Source organism: Hipposideros armiger, unplaced genomic scaffold (assembly GCF_001890085.2).
Source record: "Hipposideros armiger isolate ML-2016 unplaced genomic scaffold, ASM189008v1 scaffold_24, whole genome shotgun sequence".
NCBI classification, from domain to species: domain Eukaryota; kingdom Metazoa; phylum Chordata; class Mammalia; order Chiroptera; family Hipposideridae; genus Hipposideros; species Hipposideros armiger.
The window spans coordinates 3,905,554-3,924,808 of NW_017731374.1; the positions used below are offsets into that span (position 1 = coordinate 3,905,554).

At 37.9% G+C, this 19,255-nt stretch overlaps 1 protein-coding gene across 1 annotated transcript in view; it reads right to left on the bottom strand.

Moving 5' to 3' along the window:
* Positions 1–19,255, bottom strand: part of SVEP1 (sushi, von Willebrand factor type A, EGF and pentraxin domain containing 1) — a 177,261-nt gene that overhangs the window by 120,061 nt on the left and 37,945 nt on the right. The window contains 2 exon segments of the mRNA XM_019635789.1: positions 4,068–4,247; positions 5,099–5,257. Coding sequence (XP_019491334.1) covers positions 4,068–4,247; positions 5,099–5,257 — 339 coding nt within the window.

Genomic DNA, 19,255 nt, shown 5'->3' on the forward strand with positions numbered 1-19,255 from the left:
CAGCTAAAAGATAACTCCACACCTCCATTGCAATGAGTGACAGTCAGTGCGCTATAAGCTGAAGTTTTGTGGGACTTCTAGAAGAGCTTTTTAATGGGGACTGTCTCAACTGAGAGAATATTTTTTTTGTTTTCTCCTCTCTCTTCCTTCTTTGTCCTGAAATACGGACATGAGTGATAGTAACCCCAGGATATTACAGTGTATAAGTATAGGATAACATAGGATAAATATCATGCACTAAGATGGTATAACAAAAAAATAAAAGAAGCTTGGGTCTCTGATGACAATGGAGCTACCACACCAGCTTTGGATTACCTACTTCTGCCTTTTCTTTTAGATGAGGGAGCAATACGCTCTTCATTGGCTAAGACATTGCTATTTGTCTCTTTGATAACAGTAGTTATACACAAGTCCTAATTCCCTCTGTCCAGCATCCATTCACGTTTCCTTTGTTAATGTTCTAGGGAAAGATTTCTCCCACTTTCAGATCATGGGATTTGTGTGTGAGCTCTAGTCCTCCTCAGAGGTACGGCACAGGACCAAGGACCACATTTCCCTTATCTGAGAAGCGAGCAGGTACAACTGGTGACACATTTCCTGTCTTTACCAGCTTTGAACCACTGTGAAAGGGCAGCCAGAAGAGATTTACTATGCCCTAGATGAGGGAAATGCCTCCGGGCCTCAGTCAGCCTTACAATCACCAGCAGTGGAAGTGCCATGAAGTGTACAGAGGAACCTGTATCTTTCTGGTGCCGCCATTTCTAACTCTCTAGCCTCAACATTACATCACAGAAGCCACAAGAGGACACTTGAACTGCTCCTGCTTCTGCAGGTTCCCAAATGACGTCTGTGCTCTGAGTTCTCCTGGAAAAATTCCCTCACTACCCAGCCCACCAAAACCCCATAACATGTCTCAGAGTCCATCTCAGTGACTTCCATGATGCCCTATATTCCTGTTCATGATAATCTCTTAGGAAGCCCAAGGCTCCAAGTCATTGCTCATCTACCAGTCATCCCTGATTCAAACTCTTGCACCTGCTCTCTGGCATACATGACCAGTCTTCAATAAGTCCCCTCATAGTCTAGTAGAGATGATAGACAAGTTAATTCATAAAAGTAAGTGTGGTGGTCTGTATTGTAACAAGTTGGCTACACTGGGAACCACATTGTCAGAATTCCTTTATTGTGGATCAGGTTAGGGTTGGTTAAAAAACACTTGAACCAGATTTGGAAGGTGGAAGGGAAGTAGTGGCCATTGTGTTTAGACTCAGTGATGGACAAATGCAGATATGTCCAATGGGATCCAACTTGTCTTTGCTGGTCTCCATTCCACATCCTGACGACTGACCCTGTTGACAAAAAGTGGCATAAGCTCACTGCCGGTTCTTGGCAATAGGGCATCAGGGCGTGATTACACAGAGGTGAAGCTTCTCTTAGACTTCCCGATACATTTCTCCCTTGTGGTTCCATGTCAGCAGTTGGGTGGGCTTGGCTTCTCCAACTGAGTTGGCAGTTAACTCTTCTGATGCTCCAATTTCTCTTCTGGACCTTCCATTTCCCACCTCCTTCCAAAAACTGTGTAAGGCCCAATTCCCCAAATAAGGTCCTTATACCCTAACACACATGATGTGTTTCACACGCTTCCCTGACTGACCCTGACACACGCTAGGATGAGGGGAGGGCAGGTCTGTGGAAGTACATACAGAGGTTATATGTGATCCCTCCAAGCTGAGGAAGTTGGAATAGGGAGGGTTTATGTACAGGGACCAAGATCAAAGGCAGGGTGATGGGAAGATCAAGGCTGTAGAAGCAAAGGGATGGCTTCCTGACAGGGCGTGGCCGTTTCTTATGTAGGATGTCGGGCTCTGCATGTGGACTGTGGAAGGTATAGAGGCAGGGCCAGACCTTATCCCAAAGGAGTTGCCTACTTGCCTTTTCTCCGTCTCTTTAGAGGGCCAATAGTGGAAAATTAAAGTGTGATATTTTCCACCCTCTACCATGAGGTATTTAGAAGGGATAGAGATTTTACACAGAGCTTTTAACTGTTGAATTTGCAGGAATATTTCTAAGAGATTTTCTATGATTAATATTTTCAGTAATGGGTTGTGGCTTTTTGCCATTTGAGACCACGTGACTGAAAATGTCTTTCCTTTGCCTTCTCACATATAGTGTAGCTTGTCTGAGTTTAGAAATCTAGGGTCTAATTCTTTTCTCTCAGAATCCTGGGAACATGCTTTTGTCTTCTAATATTTAGAATGTCTAATAACGGGCTCAAGGCTAGTCTGATTCTCTTTCCTTTGTAGGCAATATTATTTATTTCTAACTGTGAAATAGGCAAAATTTTCTGTTTTTCCAGAGCATTCAGAAATTTCACTAAGATTATTTCCAGACATGGATCTGTTTCTAAGAATTTTTTTCTTAGCACACAGCAAGTGATTTTAAACTGAATATCAAAGATTTCAGTTGTGTATATTTTCAAGATTTCGGGTTGGGGATACATTCTTTGATCTTCTATTAGTGCTTTGCCTACCTCTGTTCTCTCTCTGGAGTTCTCATATAAGAAGAATCCATTTCCTGTGACTATTCTCAGGTCACTTCAGCTTTTCATAATTTTTTTAATCATTGAAAGTTTGCTCTATTTTCAGAAGAATTTCATGAATTTATTTTCCAACTCATTAATTTGGCACTTACTTGTGTCCATTCACTGTGTCAGCAATCTTTTTCTTCCCTAAGAAATATTTTTGTTTTTAGATTTCTCCCATTTTCTTGGAATCCTGGTCTAATTTTGTTTTTAGCAACATCATTGCCTTTGAATTTCAGTAATTCCATTGCCCCCCTTTCCTTTGTTCAGTTTGCTGACTCTTTATTTTTCCTTGTCTTTTTGTAGATATAGATAGGAATCTGGATTGGGACCTGATTTACGCTAATTTGTAGATGGGTTCAGTATCGGTAGCTCACAACTATAAGCAGCGGAGGTCTCCTGGGGTTCACACATGACCTTGGAGCAGTGTAACTGGGCTTCCCTTATGGTGCAGGTGCCAAGAGAAGACTAGAAGACAGAACTCTTTACCCTATTCCAGTGGGGTCCTGGAGCAGTCAAAATCAACAAAGTGTATTGCCAAAGGATGCCTAGGGGATGTGGTGAGGGTAAGGCTGTTAAATTTAGCAAAAGCACAAAAACAAAACAAAACAGAAAACACAAATTAGGATATCCAGTTAAATCTGAATTTCAGAAAATCAAATCAACAAATAATTTTTAGTATACTTAGGTCTCAAATCTTGTATGAGACTTACACTAAAAATTTTTCGTTGTTTAACTGGGTGTCCTGTACTTCATCTGGCAACCCTAGGTAGGGGGTGAATACTATATTCAGAAGCTACATGAACAGGTCCCCCGCTGACTTCTTCTTGGATAGCCTTCTCTTCCAACCCTACTTGTGAAACCTTAGGAAGTTGCCTGTGTAACAACTGTAAGAAGCAGGAACATAGTTCATGGAGATGGAAAGAGTGGAGGGGAACTGAAGTACCATTCTGTTTGTTTCTCTGTATTTGATGGGGGAGCCTAAGTGTCTTCCCCGGGGCACTGCCCCCTTTTCTATTAGCCTGGCTAGGCTCTTTAAGATTTCACGTTAGCAAATTCCCACTTTCTCTAGTGTGCTGTCCGTTCCAGGTGAAGGCTGGAGATGGATAAGTTGGCTGTCCTAGTGGAGGATACTGGTGTGGCTCCCTAAGTCCTGCCATCACAGTGGGTATCAAAGCCCTCACTCTGACCATCCCAAAAAGTCCCCTGGCACCCAGTCTTGGCTGCTTAAAATCTGAGGTTTGAGGTAACCTGTCCATTTCCTTCCTTTGCTCTTTCAGAAAAGAAATATAAAGGGCATAGTTTAGGACGATGTGGTCAATTGAACTTAGTAGTCCTGACGTTAATCTTCCTATAATTTTTTCTTTTTCGGTGGTCTGTGGTTTATGAAAATCAAGAGAAACAAAGAACTTACTGGTCCATCAGAGTTTAAGTCAAAGAATATCAAACAAGACAATCAAACAATGTGAATTGGCAGTTTACATACCTCTACAGAAGCTCTCTGAACCGGACCACAAACCATTGGGTAGGCACAAGAAGATGCTGCTTCCCACGAGGTCAAATCCAGGGTGACATCGGACCCCACAGGCTGCATTGAAGTGGTTGTTGCAAGTGTTTTGGATAAAGTAACCATTTTCAGGAGGCTTCAGGGCAGGGCAGTGGACAACTAACATTTACAAAATAAAATTAAAAAGTAAAGTTAGCCTTTGTCTATGAAGCATCCAACTTTCCCCTCTTTTAGGCTTAAGCAGACATTTTATACATATATCTGAATAACCCACAGCATCCCCATTTACTGCATTTAAATTTCTCAGTGTGAATTTGGAAGAAAAACCCTTACATCTCACTTCTAATAGGTATTTGCTTCCACCTAAAATTGGAAAACCAGGCTAAATATTTTTTGCGTTTAAAATAATTTTTATTTTGATATCTATGTGGCTACAATATTTTCTAGTTCTTGATCTTCACATGTCATTAGCTATAGTCCTTCTTAATTAAGATGACATGAAATTTAAAAAAAAAGAAAAACAAAAAACCAAGGCCAGCAAAGTGTGTCTGCCACAAATCCTAAGAGCCGCAGCTTCTTGTACATGTTATAGACTAAATAAATATTTGTAATTTTTGATATGAACAATACTGAGACACTTATAAGAATATTTTCTTTAAGTGGATTTAATTATCACCAGGGCCCAAACTAACTCTTTTTCGAACTCAAATTTGTTGTTAAATGTGTGGCTTTTTCCACTTAGATTCATTTTTAGATCTTTTCCAAGTACTGAATCTTTCTGGTTTCATAGTTATGTTACTCCTGGGGTCTCAGATCCCCTTTCTCTGGAGCAAGATATGTATGTGTTCAGTGGTAAGAAATGCTACTTAATAAAAGATTTTCCTCCAAAATATGACTGGAGAAAGGAATACTAAAGATCATTTTCAATGAACTGGATGGACTCACCAGCATCATTTCCCTCGGAGAGATCCACTTTTTAATTTCCTATTTGCCAATGGGGGAAGACCTACCTTCACAGGTCTGGCCGGAGCGCCGATAGCCCTCCTTGCAGACACAGTCTTCAGGGGATGTACTTCCGGGTGGAGAGGTGTGGTTTTCACCAGGACATGGAAGGCAAGTGCTGATTCCTCCTGGCACACCTTCTGGTTTGTATGTCCCTGATGGGCAAGCTGTGGGCAGGCCAGGAAAGTCCATTTTAGGTGATACATCAACTGATAGTTAACAACATCTTTGCGAGTATTTAGGGGGAAAAAAACTGAACAACAGCTTTTCATAGTAAAAATAGTGAAATTCAAGGCAGGACAGAAACCAAGTGTTTTTAAAAGAGGGATATAGGTTGTTACCTGCAGGTGATGACGCGGCCTCTAATGTCCCACAGTTGGTTACAACACAACACAGCATGGTATGTCTGAACTTTTTTTGTGGGAAAACTCAAAATAGTAATGCATGTTCAGGGACTAAAGGAATCAATGATACTGGATGCATTAAAACAATTGATAAATAAGGTATCCTCCATATTCCTTTGCCACCCCCACCTGTTTAGCTTCTCTCTCTCCCAGCAGGGGAGAATAACAGTAGATACATGCAAAAAGCACTTAGCCCATAGTTTCTGTTTAAAGCACTTGACAAAGGACAGGAGAAAGTGAAGGGCTTGAGGGAAATCACTCAACTAATGGGAAATAGGCCCTGCTTTTCCCAGGCTCAAGAAATAAAAAAGATTAAAAGCAGACTCTAATTGCCCTTGCTTCAAAGCCTCCTTCTGCACTGACAATGTGGCTTTGAAATGGTAACTTACTCGCTTTGGAGTTACACGTCTATAAAAGAACTCAACATTGAGAATTCCACGCTCGAGACATTGTGGAATAAAGGGACTTGCAGTGCTTAGTTAAGTCAATTAAATGTATCATAATGAAGTATGCATTTGATTATTGAAAAACAGTACCAACCAAGTAAGATGCACGTATGTGCTAGCATTTTATATAAATTGTCATTTAAGCCTCAGTTTTAATAAGTAATATTAATAATCATCAATATTGTTATTACTGAATGCATTAATTTAATTGTATATGTTCATTTAAAAGCTGATAAAATGGAGGCTTAGAGAGATTTGATGACAACTAAAGTTCCTCACTTCGTAGGTGATAGAGCTAGAATTTTATTTTTTAGAACTTAACTGGTTCATTGGTGAATTTCTATGAGAAAAATTCAAAACTATATTTATCTTGTTCTTAATTAGCAAGTCAAATATTTTTAAATGGTAGCACATTCTCTTCCTCTTCCTTTTGTCATTTGTTTAAGGCTCATTTCTGGGTAGATAAGCTCTGGTTTATTTATTTTTTTAAAAGGCTTTATTTTTCTTAGGTTTGCAGCAAAATTGAGAAGAAGGTTAAAATCAGAATTTAAAGCAGATACTTTTTATAGCATTGACTGTGTCTCAGGGACTGCTATCTATATTTTACAAATATTATCTTTTTAATCTCCTTAAGAACCTATGAAGTTACTAATCCTATTAATCTCATTTTATAGAAGAGAAAACTAAGGAAGGCACTAAGAGGTTAAATAACTTGCCAAAGATACACAGTGAGTAAGTGGCAGAGCTGGGATTTGAACACCAATCATCTGAATCCAGAGGCCATGTTTTTTACCACCGCACATGCTGTATCTCAAACCCAAGTCTCTTGAATGCTAAAGTCCTTGTTTTAACCACTACACCAAGCTAAAAATATAAGCAATGATAATTGAGGGACAAGATTCATAATATAATGTAATTATTGAGAAAAATACCCGTGCTTCTAAAATTCTTGATTATATTTAAAAACAGAAGATAACATTTCCCCATGATATATAGTAGAAAATTCTAAAACTAGATAGATCTGTGATTATTTAAGAATGAAACATTTTAAAAATAGTGATAATGCTATTTGAAAAAAATACTTTAGCAGAAAGAGAACATTGCTTCAAAGCATCATATCACTAAATATTGAATTATTCATATTACTGAATATTTCTTTCTAGAAAAAGTACAGTAAATATTTGCGCAGATTCTCAAGAAGATGCAAGACAACATGGTCTCCATTAAACATAAGTGAGCAGCTACAGGAGACGATTATTAATCAAGATGAACACACAGACGGAAAAGAAACTACAAATTATAGCAGCAAAATTAAAATTGTTATTGGAGGCAGTAAAAAGAAGCCATAAAATTCCACAACGACAGAACTGAGTAGACCTAGGAGAAGTAATAGTTGTGATATTAATGCAAGAATATATTCCTTACTTGAAGCTTTAGAGCAAAAATACTCATCAAGTTCCAGGCAAAATTAATTAGTGATTCACACCCAGGATAAAGGAAATGTATTACAACCATCCAGGAAAGAAAAACAAGATACTTACAAGTAGGCAAATCAAACTGATATATCATTTCTCTTGTGCAAAAACAAATGCCAGGAAAGGAATAAGATATACAGTAATGTAGAAAAAATATTATGCACCCCAAATTCCACATCTGAGCAAACTATTGGTAAATATGAGGGAAGAGGAAAGCATTTGAGGATGTGCACGACTTCTGGAAATAAAGATGTATTTCACTGATTGAAAAGAAATCAAAATAAAGAACTCGGATATGGGGAAAAATGGCACTCAGCAAATTGCTTGTGATTAAGAAACTAGGGAACATATAGTCTATTGGTAAATATTTTACTAAAATAACTATAAAACTGAAAATGAATATGAAATAAACCCCCTTGTTCTTAAGAAAGACATATGATCTCAGGAAGAAAATAAAAATCTTTGTATCATATAAAGCAGAAAGGTTTAAAATATGAGAGAAACTGGGAGATGAGTGGGAAGATGAAGGAGGTGACGTTCTCATTTCTTTTCATGTACATCAATATGATAAAACTGAGAGAAAAACATAGCTTCAAATTTGCACATAAAAATACACATAACTATGAACACAAAAAGAATGCATAACCTCCAAGTCAGTAAAGGTGGGGTGGGGGGTGGGGGCGGGAGCAAAGAACAAAGGTAGAAAAACATAGGAAAAGAAAAGAACTAGCAGAACAATTAAAAGCAAAGCAGCATAAACTAAGGTGATGGAAGTATCAAACTTATCAGCCATCAGTAAAAATACAAAGAAAGTCTTCATTCTCTCTATCTTACCCACTAAATATCAATTCCTTAGATGACTATTACGGTTAATATTAACGATAGCATACAATAACCTTCTGTGCTCCTGGAGTACATGATCCTCACCCCTGCTCTGGCACACTGTATGTAACATGTGCGCCTCTTTCTCTCAGTGGGCAACGGTTGTTCTTATAAGTTCCGAGAGCTTTCCGATGATCTGACCCAGCCACGGCCCATCCCATTGCTTGAGCCAGCAGTCACTCAGTCAAAGGAGGGCAAAGGAAAACAAGCTCTGCTGGAAGGTGGAGGGTGTGGAGGGAAGACCAAAGGCAGAGAGACTACCAAAAGGGTGAAGTGAAAGGACATCAGACTTGGGAGTCAAGACAACTGAGTGGCAAGCTTGGCTCTTCCAACCACCCAGCTATGGGTCACTGGCAAGCGACTTTATTTTCTTCTCCTACAGTATACAGAAGTTACAGTTAGGGCTGTCTATGACATTTGCCAGTGGTAATGTTATGTGATGAATCTATAAATAGAATAATACTAAAAAGTTAAAGAAACCTTCCATATGAGCAATCAGGTTCTGTCTACAGATTTTATCATTTATTTAAAAAGTAATATTACGTAAAAAAGAACTGATCTTACATACACTCTTACTATCCAAATCCTTTTGGGTAATCAAGAGTTCACAATACTAGAGAACAGTGTTTTGGAGATAAAAATATCCGAAAGTACATTTGGAAATATATTGTGAAATTCATAACGATAATGGAAAACAGACTTTAGGAGAACTACTTAAAGGCATTGCACAATTCTAGTGGGAGGGTGTAATCAACCTCTTTGATTCCCAAGGGGGAAAATTCCTCATCTAAAACCAGGCAAAAGTTGAAAAGACGAAATAAACTGTGGTTTGAACAAGTTTCACAAGTGATGGAAAACGGCAAGGGTATGTTTTTTTCTTTTTAATATGAAATGTGTTTCCTTCCTGGAAAGGTACCAAATATTATTTCTTAATTGCTGTTTTTGTTGTTGTTAAAATAAGCACTTTCTCTTTTCAGAAACATCTTGGCGGTTTTCAGCTACTATTACTGGAAGTGTGACTCTTGAAGTTATCATGTTGTGCTAACATTAGATTTTCCTTCAGCTGACAACACAATTTTGACTGAAGTAAATTAAAACATCAACCAGTTTGGAATTTGTAAAACACAAAGATGTCTTCATTCTCTCTAATCTATTTAGATTGCCCACTAAATATCAATTCCTTAGATGACTATTACAGTTAATAGTAATTATATTATATGATAATTTACATTTTATGAAATTCCTTCTTATACATAATCTAAGATTAGTTTTTAAAAAAATTCTATAAATAAGAAGAGCCTTTGTTCTTTACACAATTCATCTTTAAAGCATATAGTTTTAGGGCAGTTCCATCAGCAGCATTCAGGCTGTACCCTACACAACTCCAAAGGTGCTCATTCATGTAGATTATAATGGTATCCAGGTGCTGTTCAGTTCAAAAGCCCTCGTTTTGCTATATCTGAGTAGGACACCAAGCAAGTATTGGGCCCCTGGAGAAAGGCTCTTTATTATTACAATACCATGCTTCTGAACTTTATGGATTTGTTCTGAATAAGGAATCTGTTCCTATCAACAGCTATGTGGGGATTTTGAGCACAGGAAACCACTGTTCTAGAAGAGAACCAGTTTTCCCAATGCTGAGCCAATATATTCATAAATATTAAGACAAGCACCTAGGCATGCAAGGGACTTTCTTTTTATTGGACAGTGAAAATCCTGTCTATTTTCATCAATGAATTAGTTGAGGAGACTTTTAAATGCCCTGGATTCTACATATCCAAATCTGTGTGAAATTAGCATCCTGCCAACCTCCCTGCAATTGCTTAGCTCATTTGGCTGGAATACAGGCTATTGGGACAAAATTGTGAATTTGAGCAACTGTGCGGTGCCATAGCAGCAAATGGTACCCTAGCTGCAGGATGCAATGTTGTAAATGTAAACACCTGCTCAGACTAGAAAGGAGATCACTGATGGATTAGGACAAGTCTATTAAAAAACAAAACCCTCACAAGGCTGTGTCCAAAAGAGCGAAGTAATTGTCATATGTTAAGAATTAATATATGTCTACACACACGTAAGTACCCATACATTCACACACAGATACAACCTGGCTGAGTACAGAATACTTAAGCAAAGTTTTCTTCATTGAAAACCCTGTATTCTTAATTGTCTTAAGGTGTTTACTGTCTGGATGAAAAATGTGAGATAATCCTGGTTTTATAATTAAAACTCTGTGGGCAAGCTCTTTCAGGTGAGGCATCTGGAGATTTTAGAATTATCTTTTACCTTTTTTATTCTTGCTAAAATAGCTAATAACTCAGATTTGTTATAAAGAATAAATAAAATGTACCATAAACTATGGCACTCTGATTTAACTGTTCTTTTAATGTTTGATGTTTAGGTTGATTTTATTTTTTTACAATTATAAATAACTTTTCTATAATCATCTTGTTCCCTTCTATCTTTCATCTATTAAAAAAATGTAGGCAAAATAATACTAACTTTTTAAACTCATTAGCCTATTGTCAAATTATTTTATATTCCAATTATCAGGAATAACAAGTACATATTTTATTGTACTCTCATTAGCACTGAGTATTAACAGTTTTTAAAATTACCAATAAATCATTATTTAAATGTGAATTTTAATGTAACAGGGTTTCAACTTAAACCCAGAGTGGATCAATCCCTGAGATTCAGATATGCATAGTCGCCACAGAAGCCTACTTGCTTAAAGAACTTGGAACATTGTGGAAGATAACTTCTTCCATGGTAGGGGTAATCTTCAAAATACTACAGCCCAGAATGGCATGATCATTGATCAGTGAGAACAGATATCAACTGTGACATCAAGCAGAGTGCGGCATGCCCACGTATGTGCCAACTCTGACCTCTATAAGGTGCTAGACTGAGGAATACGCCAGTGAGCCCGAAAAAGGGGTCAGGTCAGTAAAGGGGCAGTCAAGGAACTTGCGGCAGCAGCTATTTACCAACCAGTACATAAGTATTTCAATATTTCAGCAACTTTTACAACTATATTGATGCATATATGCTGAGTATCAGTCTGTCTTAAGGAAAGAGAAAAATGGCACATGTTGGACCTAATAACACTTGACCTTAGCAGTCAGAAAGGAAGGAAGATTCTGAGTATGGTTTGGTATTTGTTCTCAAATTTCTTTCCCTCTAGGTCCTAGAAAGAGTGGTAAACTATGAGCAAAGTCTCAAGCTATAGTTCTCTTTGATATTTTCCTTTCCTTATCTCCTCTCCCTCACTTCAATAAGACTTTAAGGTCTTTGGGGATTTGGAAATGTAAGTTATATCAGTGGCTGTCTTCCATGCCCATTGCTGCTATGCTAATTTAAAGCATTACTTTATGACTTAATTGATTCCATAATCTCCATACATACAACCTCTTCTTCTAGTTCATTTCACAATCAGTGATTTCCAGCCAGAGATGCCAAATTAATATTTCTATAACAAAGCTCTGATCACGCCACTTCCCTGCTCAAAAATCTTCAAAGGTATGCAGTTGCCAATTAACCAAAGGAATTAACTAATTCCATTTCTATAGCCTGGAATTCAAGTCCCAGTACAATCTAGTCCCTGCTCCTTTCCTTTCTTGCCCTCAATCACGCTATGTTCATAGATTTAGCCTACTTTCCCATCCACACAAGCTACCTCCAGTCCCCATCACAAGTCTGTACTTCCCATTCTCCACCATAGTATGTCTCATTTCTAACTGTCTAAATCCTGTCTTTCAAGTCCAGTTCAAATCCCATCACCTCCATAACAAAGTACCATATTTTGCCATATATAATGCGCACCCATGTTTTTGGCCCAAACTTCCGGAGGAAAAAACTTTTGTTTTAATTTTTTAATTCAAATTTTTATTTGTTTACATTTAGGTACTTGTTTTTTGCATTATAAAGGAATTTTAGCATTTATTTTTTTACCATATTATGGTACAAGAAATTGTATGAACCGGTAACAAATGTACAATATTTACGCATCATAGAAGGCCAAGAACTCTTGCAAGTTTGTTGTTAAGTTCAACAAAACTGATTGTTGTACCCCCAGGGTATTACTTTACATACAGATATTATTGATTTCTAGAGTTGTACTTTTAACTCATAAGCATAAAATATTAAAAACATTTATATAGCTATGGAATTAGTACTACCCATGTATAATGTGCATCCTTATTTTTCCCTCACAAATTTCGGCAAAAAAGTGCACATTATATGTGACAAAATATGGTAAATATTTTCTGAACAAGTATAGCATGTATGTCACATCATTTTTATTTTCGTTTAACATCAGTTGCTTCGAATTGGATTAACCGTAATTCTTGGTTCATGATACACATTCTAACCTCTTTTTAGTATTACTACTCTATTTCATAATAAGCTACTTTAAGGCAAATACTGTACAGCAATCACATCTTCCAAAGTATCTAAGAGATATTCAATAGCTAAAGGAGCCAATGAACATATTTAAATAATTTCCTTCTGTAGTTCCCATAAAATCTAATTCAAAATGATCTATTTTGCCTGGTGTTCATTCTAATGGTCTGTGTGGTCTAATCTACTACACCTTGGAGTACTCTACTTAATAATTTTTCCTTCCACATTCCCATATTAAAATGTTTGGATTATTTTCTGAATAATCTGTGTGCAGATACAATTGCAACTATTTTACTTTGGCAATGGCAATGCTTTCAACACATTAAATTTCACCATGTCACCACTTTTCTCCCATTTCATTCATTGAGGTAGGGTGCGGTTGGAAGGATCAAGTGAGAATCCTCAGATGGGAATTCTAATTATTACTAGTTTTGACACTGTCTGACCTTTTCCAAGTTATGGAACCAATTAGAGAGCTAGATTTTCCATCATGACACCCTGGGTGATCATGTTTGCAACCAAGTAGCTGTAAAACTAAAATTTCATGACCCTCTGTAGGGATGAAAAGGATATGACAGGTACAGGTATACTGGGGATACAGAAAAAGAACTCGGCCTATACCCTAATGACCATTCTTGTCATAAATAGATTATTAAAAAGGGGCAAAATACCACATTACTATGACACCACATACTCGTAAAAGGGATGTTATTCATACTTGAGGCAGGGGTGGGGTGGTCACACTGATATTAGAGGTGAGACCAGAACAATGAATAGAAGTGAGGGAAGGTGTAGAACAGCAGTTCTCAACCTTCCTAATGCCGCAACCCCTTAATACAGTTCCTCATGTTGTGGTGACCCCCAACCATAAAATTATTTTCGTTGTTACTCTATAACTGTAATTTTGCTACTGTTATGAATCGTAATGTAAATATCTTTTTGTTTTCCGATGGTCTTAGGTGACCCCTGTGAAAGGGTCATTCGACCCCCAAAGGGGTCGCGACCCACAGGTTGAGAACCGCTGGTGTAGAAGCAAGAGAGCATATTTGAAAAAATAAGAGTTCACTCTGGCTGGAGAACAGAGGAGCAAAGGCTAGAAAAGTGAGTGCAAGAATATCAAGGCTGGATAAGCCACAACCAAAAGCTAGAAGCTTATTCCTAAAACAATAAAAACAATGACAATATTTTAAGTTAGGGTGTATGTCAAGATCACTTTGGATGCCTTTTGGGGAATAACTTTGAAGGACGATAATATTTCATTCTCAAACACATGATATAATTCACTCACTCCCATATATCCCTATAGATAAGGATGATTTAAGAAGTTTCAGCTATGATTAATTAATGCTTTTGCTTAATTGCTTTTATGTTTTTCGTCATAACTCTTATGAAAATCATCATGGGGCATAAGATACGGGATAAACTGAGATAGCCATGCTTCCACAAGGGTTGTCCCTAATTGAGTTAACACCTAAAGAACAGTATCACTGAGGGATTGATAGAACGAACATGGAAACATCTTTCAATAGAGAAGAAATGATACACACTAAAGCAGAGGAATCTGTTTCTAGGAAGACAGAGTAGATATACTTTTCCTTAGTCCCCCTGCTAAGTACAACCCAAGACCTTGGATGTTGTGTATAAAATAAACTAAAATGACATGATAAGAAGGTAGACCAATGAGGGACCTAGAGTTCCAAAGACCAACATGATGGCGAGTTCCTTGGGATTCTGTTTTCCTCACATATCCCAGACTTAGAGCTAAAAAAGCTGACAAGCCCAAAACACCAATGGGAATGAAAATAACAAAAAACAAAAAACAAAAACAAGATACTGCTCTCTCTATCCAAAGGATGAAGAAAAGGGCAGCCTAACAAGATAGAACACATTTACACAATAACCATTAAACTCCTTTACTCTAGCCAAACACCACAGAAAAAATTATGGCCCAACTCCAGCCATACCAGGCAGAGGCCAAGTGGAACGTAGACTCCCACTCTTGGAGAACTCTGGAGAGCACCGCCACACCTCTGCCAGAGTGTATCAGTGAAGGCCAAGGTCTTTCATGCCAATGGAGACCACACAAGTGAAGGCTGTGTCTCACTTCCACATTCACCCAGAAGTAACAAGGGATCCCCTTCTCCCTCCCACTGGAGTGGTGTCAGAGAACAAAAGTCAGGACTTTCACCCCCACCAAGCAGTAAAGAGGTCCCCCCTTGTTGTGTCAGTAGAGGCCACGTGGGGAGCAATAATGAGGCTTCCTAGCCCTCCCAGCCAGGATGCTCTCAGTGGAAGTTTAGCAAAGAGCCAGAACGTCCATCCCCATCCAGCAATAACAAAGATCCTACACACACACACACACACACACACACACACACATCAGTGTCAGTGGGGGTGAAATGAGGAACCTGGGTTCTATGTTCACCTGGCGGGAACAAGGCGGTGCTCTTCATCCCTCTTCCTCTGCTAGAGGGATGTTCATATAATCTCTTAAAATGACAAAATTAGAGAAATGGAGAACGGATGAGAGGTTAGAGTGGGAGCAGTCAGGGGTAGGAGGGAAGTGTCCGTGGCTCTAAAAGCACATATATGGATCCTTGTGGTGGTGGAACTGCTCCGTACCCTGACTGTATCAATGTCAATATCCTGGTTGTGATATTTTACTATAGTTTTGCAAGAGGTTACTATTGGGAGAAACTAAGAAATGATATAGGGAGCTCTCTGTGTTATTTCTTAAAACTGCATGTGACACTACAATTACCTCTGAAGAAAAAAGTGTAAGGAAAAATAAAAAAGCACCAGGCAGAGAAGCACAATTTGAAGGTGCATCCAGAAATATCCAAGATAGAGAAACTGCATCTTGGAGACTGGGGCTATTTTTTATTTTATTTTTTATAGCCTCTGCGATATAGCACATAGACTTGGAGAAACCATGAATAAATTTTGAGTGAATGAATGAGTAAATAAACAAAGCAAGATGCATGGTTAGACACTAGAACAGAGCATATGGAAACTCTGCTTGGTTCCCAACTTCCTGGGAATTTTCCATTCCTTTTTTGGAGAAGTGAAGGTGAACAAGTCTACTGACCCTGAGAAGCACTGGCTTAGAATCAAAGTAAGCCATCTGGAAGGCTGAGCTCAACAATAGGAAGTGGCTAATCACACATTTATTTATTTCGTGTTATCTAGTTACTGGGATTATTTTTCAAATTTAGTCATAAAGCCAAGGTATCCGTGTGTGTGTGTGTGTGTGTGTGTGTGTGTGTGTGTGTTGTGTGTAAAGCTATGTGCATGTATTGATGATTGATGGTATGGGATAGTGTTTTAATTCATATAACAGTGCAAGACACGATTCCAGGATATTGTGGATTTTAACCATTTAAGCAATCATTTAACAAATACATAAAGTAAACTATTATTACTACATGTAGCATAGTGTTAGTGGGTGGGAATTTTTCCATTAAAACTTGAGATTTATAAATTTTGTCAAAATATGGAAGCAGTTAACATGAAAATAAATCATGAACTATGGAACAAGTTATAAGAAAAAAATTCATTCATTATATGTGAAATACTGAAGGCACAACCATAAAAATTAATGAAGCAAGTTACTGTGTTTCACCATCAATATTTAATATTTTAAACAAAAACAGTTATTTCACTATTTTCATGTAATGAAACCATTAGAATAGAATAGATTTGTAAGGTGGCAAGATAAATGCTTCAAAATCAATAAATTTTTGTGGAGAAGCATTAAGTTTATAAAATGTGATGAAATCCCATTTATAATAAGAAAACTATATATTTGCTAAGAATGATTTGAAAGAGAATTGTGTGACCCTCATGAAGAACTGTAAAATTTTATTGAAACTGATATATGAATGAGTAGTTCAATTTATGAATTTATGCGGGTATATACCTCTCCAGTCATTGTAATACTCGTGTATACTATTCATCATATACCATTCCATGTATCAAGGTGTCTATAAAGCAATTGTTAGGCATGAAAAAATATCCCTGACCTCCAACCAACCACCCTTCTCTTTAAATAAACAGGTCCTCTAAGAAGCTCCAAGATGGCAGTTTCTCCCAGATTTTGATAAAAATATAACAATGTGCATTATAAGGTAAAATGATTTCATCAAAAACTATTGAATTGATAAAAGTTTACTAAAATGTGTGCTGTTTTGATTTTCCCAGACACAGTTAGGGTAAACAAAGTGCTTCCAAGTGAAATAGTAACAGGTAGTCTTTTAATAAGTCCTAGTAAAGTCTCTTTGGAGGACTTTCCAGAAATTTGAGAAAGTAAATGGCTGTAATGATTGGGTAACAACTTCTTTTGCAAGCCATAAGTTTTCCGATTCTTCAGTTTCAATAAAATTGAAGAAGGATCTAAGGGAATCATCAGCTAATATGTCATTTATAAGACTTTTTTTGATGACAGATAATGCATGTTACTTTTGGCATGTAACTCAGGAGGCTCTCAAAGAATTTAGTGACATCAATTTAACACTACTCTTTCAAGTCCCATCTACATATTTGCATGAAAAAGGTTTACACCACAAAAACCTATACAAATGAAAAACAGAAGTGAAATTGATGCTGTCTGCCCTTTATAGTGGGTTACAAAAACCCATGGATACATGAACTAATGATCCATCCCATTAAGAGATGAATCTCTAATGTATCACATATTTTCATGTGTAAAAAGTATCAAATGTATAATATGTTTGGCAAATTTTATACAAATAATAATTGTAATAATAATTCAATTTACCAGTAATTTTGGCCTCAGGAAATTTAAAAATTGTCAATTTACAGTCACAATTTTTGTAGCACAAAAGTGGAATGCTGTGATCAACAAAAGGCTTTAGGACATAAAAGTATATTGCATCAGAATAGAATTATGTACTGGAAGTGGAATGCAAGAGACCTAAGAAAACAAGGAACCATGCAAAGTTTAAAACAATATGCTTATTCACTTCTATAAGGAATCAAATTTGCTATAGCATTTAGATTTCACTGGATACATTCAAAAGTGATATAATAATTTTATTTTTAAAAGTCTATACACTATGGAAATGCCATCTTTTAAAAACCTGCCAAAAATTTTTAGACGGCTGCTTAAAAATCAATGAGATCCCATGGGCTGTCAATATTGTTTTAGGAGTTACATGAGCAAAAATATCTGAAGACGATTGATTTAGCAGATGTTAAGTGTTTTCCCTTTGTCTCCTTTTCATTGTTATTGGAAAGAGTTAGTAATAATGGAGCTGGGGAAAAGAAGAAGAGAAAAAGGAAGATTTTACAATGATAAGAAGGAAATGATCATAATCCTTATTTTGACAATTTTAGAATATTGGGTACATTTTTGAGTATTTCTAAGGAAAGCAATAATACACTGCCTCTGGGAGGTTCTGGTTCAAGAGGGCAATGGAGAAGGATCCTGGCCTCACTTCTTCCCAAGAATGCACTGAACTTGCAGCTACACATGAAACAACCTCCTCTGAAGAAAACCTAAAAACTGAGCAATCCCTATGCACATTAAGTGAAGGAGAAGGCCCACTTGGAAGCGGGTAGGAGAGGGCAGACACAGTCTCATGATAAATCCATCCCCGGTGCGGCATCCTGCAGTTGGAAAGGATCTCAAAACCCAAAGCTTCTCCATTTGGAGTGAAGGGTTTGAACTCCACACTGGATACCCCAACTTTTAAGAAGTGTACCTGAGAGATGAGCCCTCCAAATGTCCACAAGACTATAACGAACTGAGAAATGGCTCTTAACGGGCAACTCATGGGCTGCAGGGCTCAGCGCAGAGGTAGCTGATCCAGAGGCACCCAGATTTTATGTGAATGACGCTCATTTGCTAATCTTAAAGCCTGGGCCTGAGGGGCAGCCATCGAATATATCACACATCTAGGGGCCTGCTGACTGGCAGGCATTTGGTTCATTCTCTTCTGCTGCCTTGCTCTAACCAGTGGGCGCCATCTTTTTTTAAACAGGTTTTTTTCCCCCAGGAGGTACCATCTATACTCACACTCTCTCTGCCACACTCTAGAGTGCCAGTATCTCCTATAGGGGAGCTTTGACATGCATCTGGTACCCCAGTTTTAGCAGCTACTGCTCAGGGGATACCCCTTGATTGCCTGGCTCTAGTAGCATGGGGGACTTGTGTCCTTGGGTCCCACAAGGAATAACAATTAGAGAGACAGTTCTTGGCAGGGTTCCACCCCCAGGGTACTGCACAGACAGCAGACTGAAACATAACCCCAGTGTTTCTGTGAAATAGGCCTGTGTACTTGTCCTGAAGCTTTGGCCTGAGGGTTAGGCTTCAGGTTTGGCATACAATTAGAGGCCTGCAGAGGTGCGCTCAGGGAATGCGGTGGGTGGATGTCAGCTTTGTGCCCTCCCTCTGCCAGCGGGCTGATATCTCCCAGAAAGGAACTTATACACTCATCTAGAGCCCCAATTTTTGTGACTGCTGCCCAGGGTACGTGGACAGCAAGGCTTAGCTACAGTTCCACAGGACTGTACACATTTGCCTACTTCAAAAG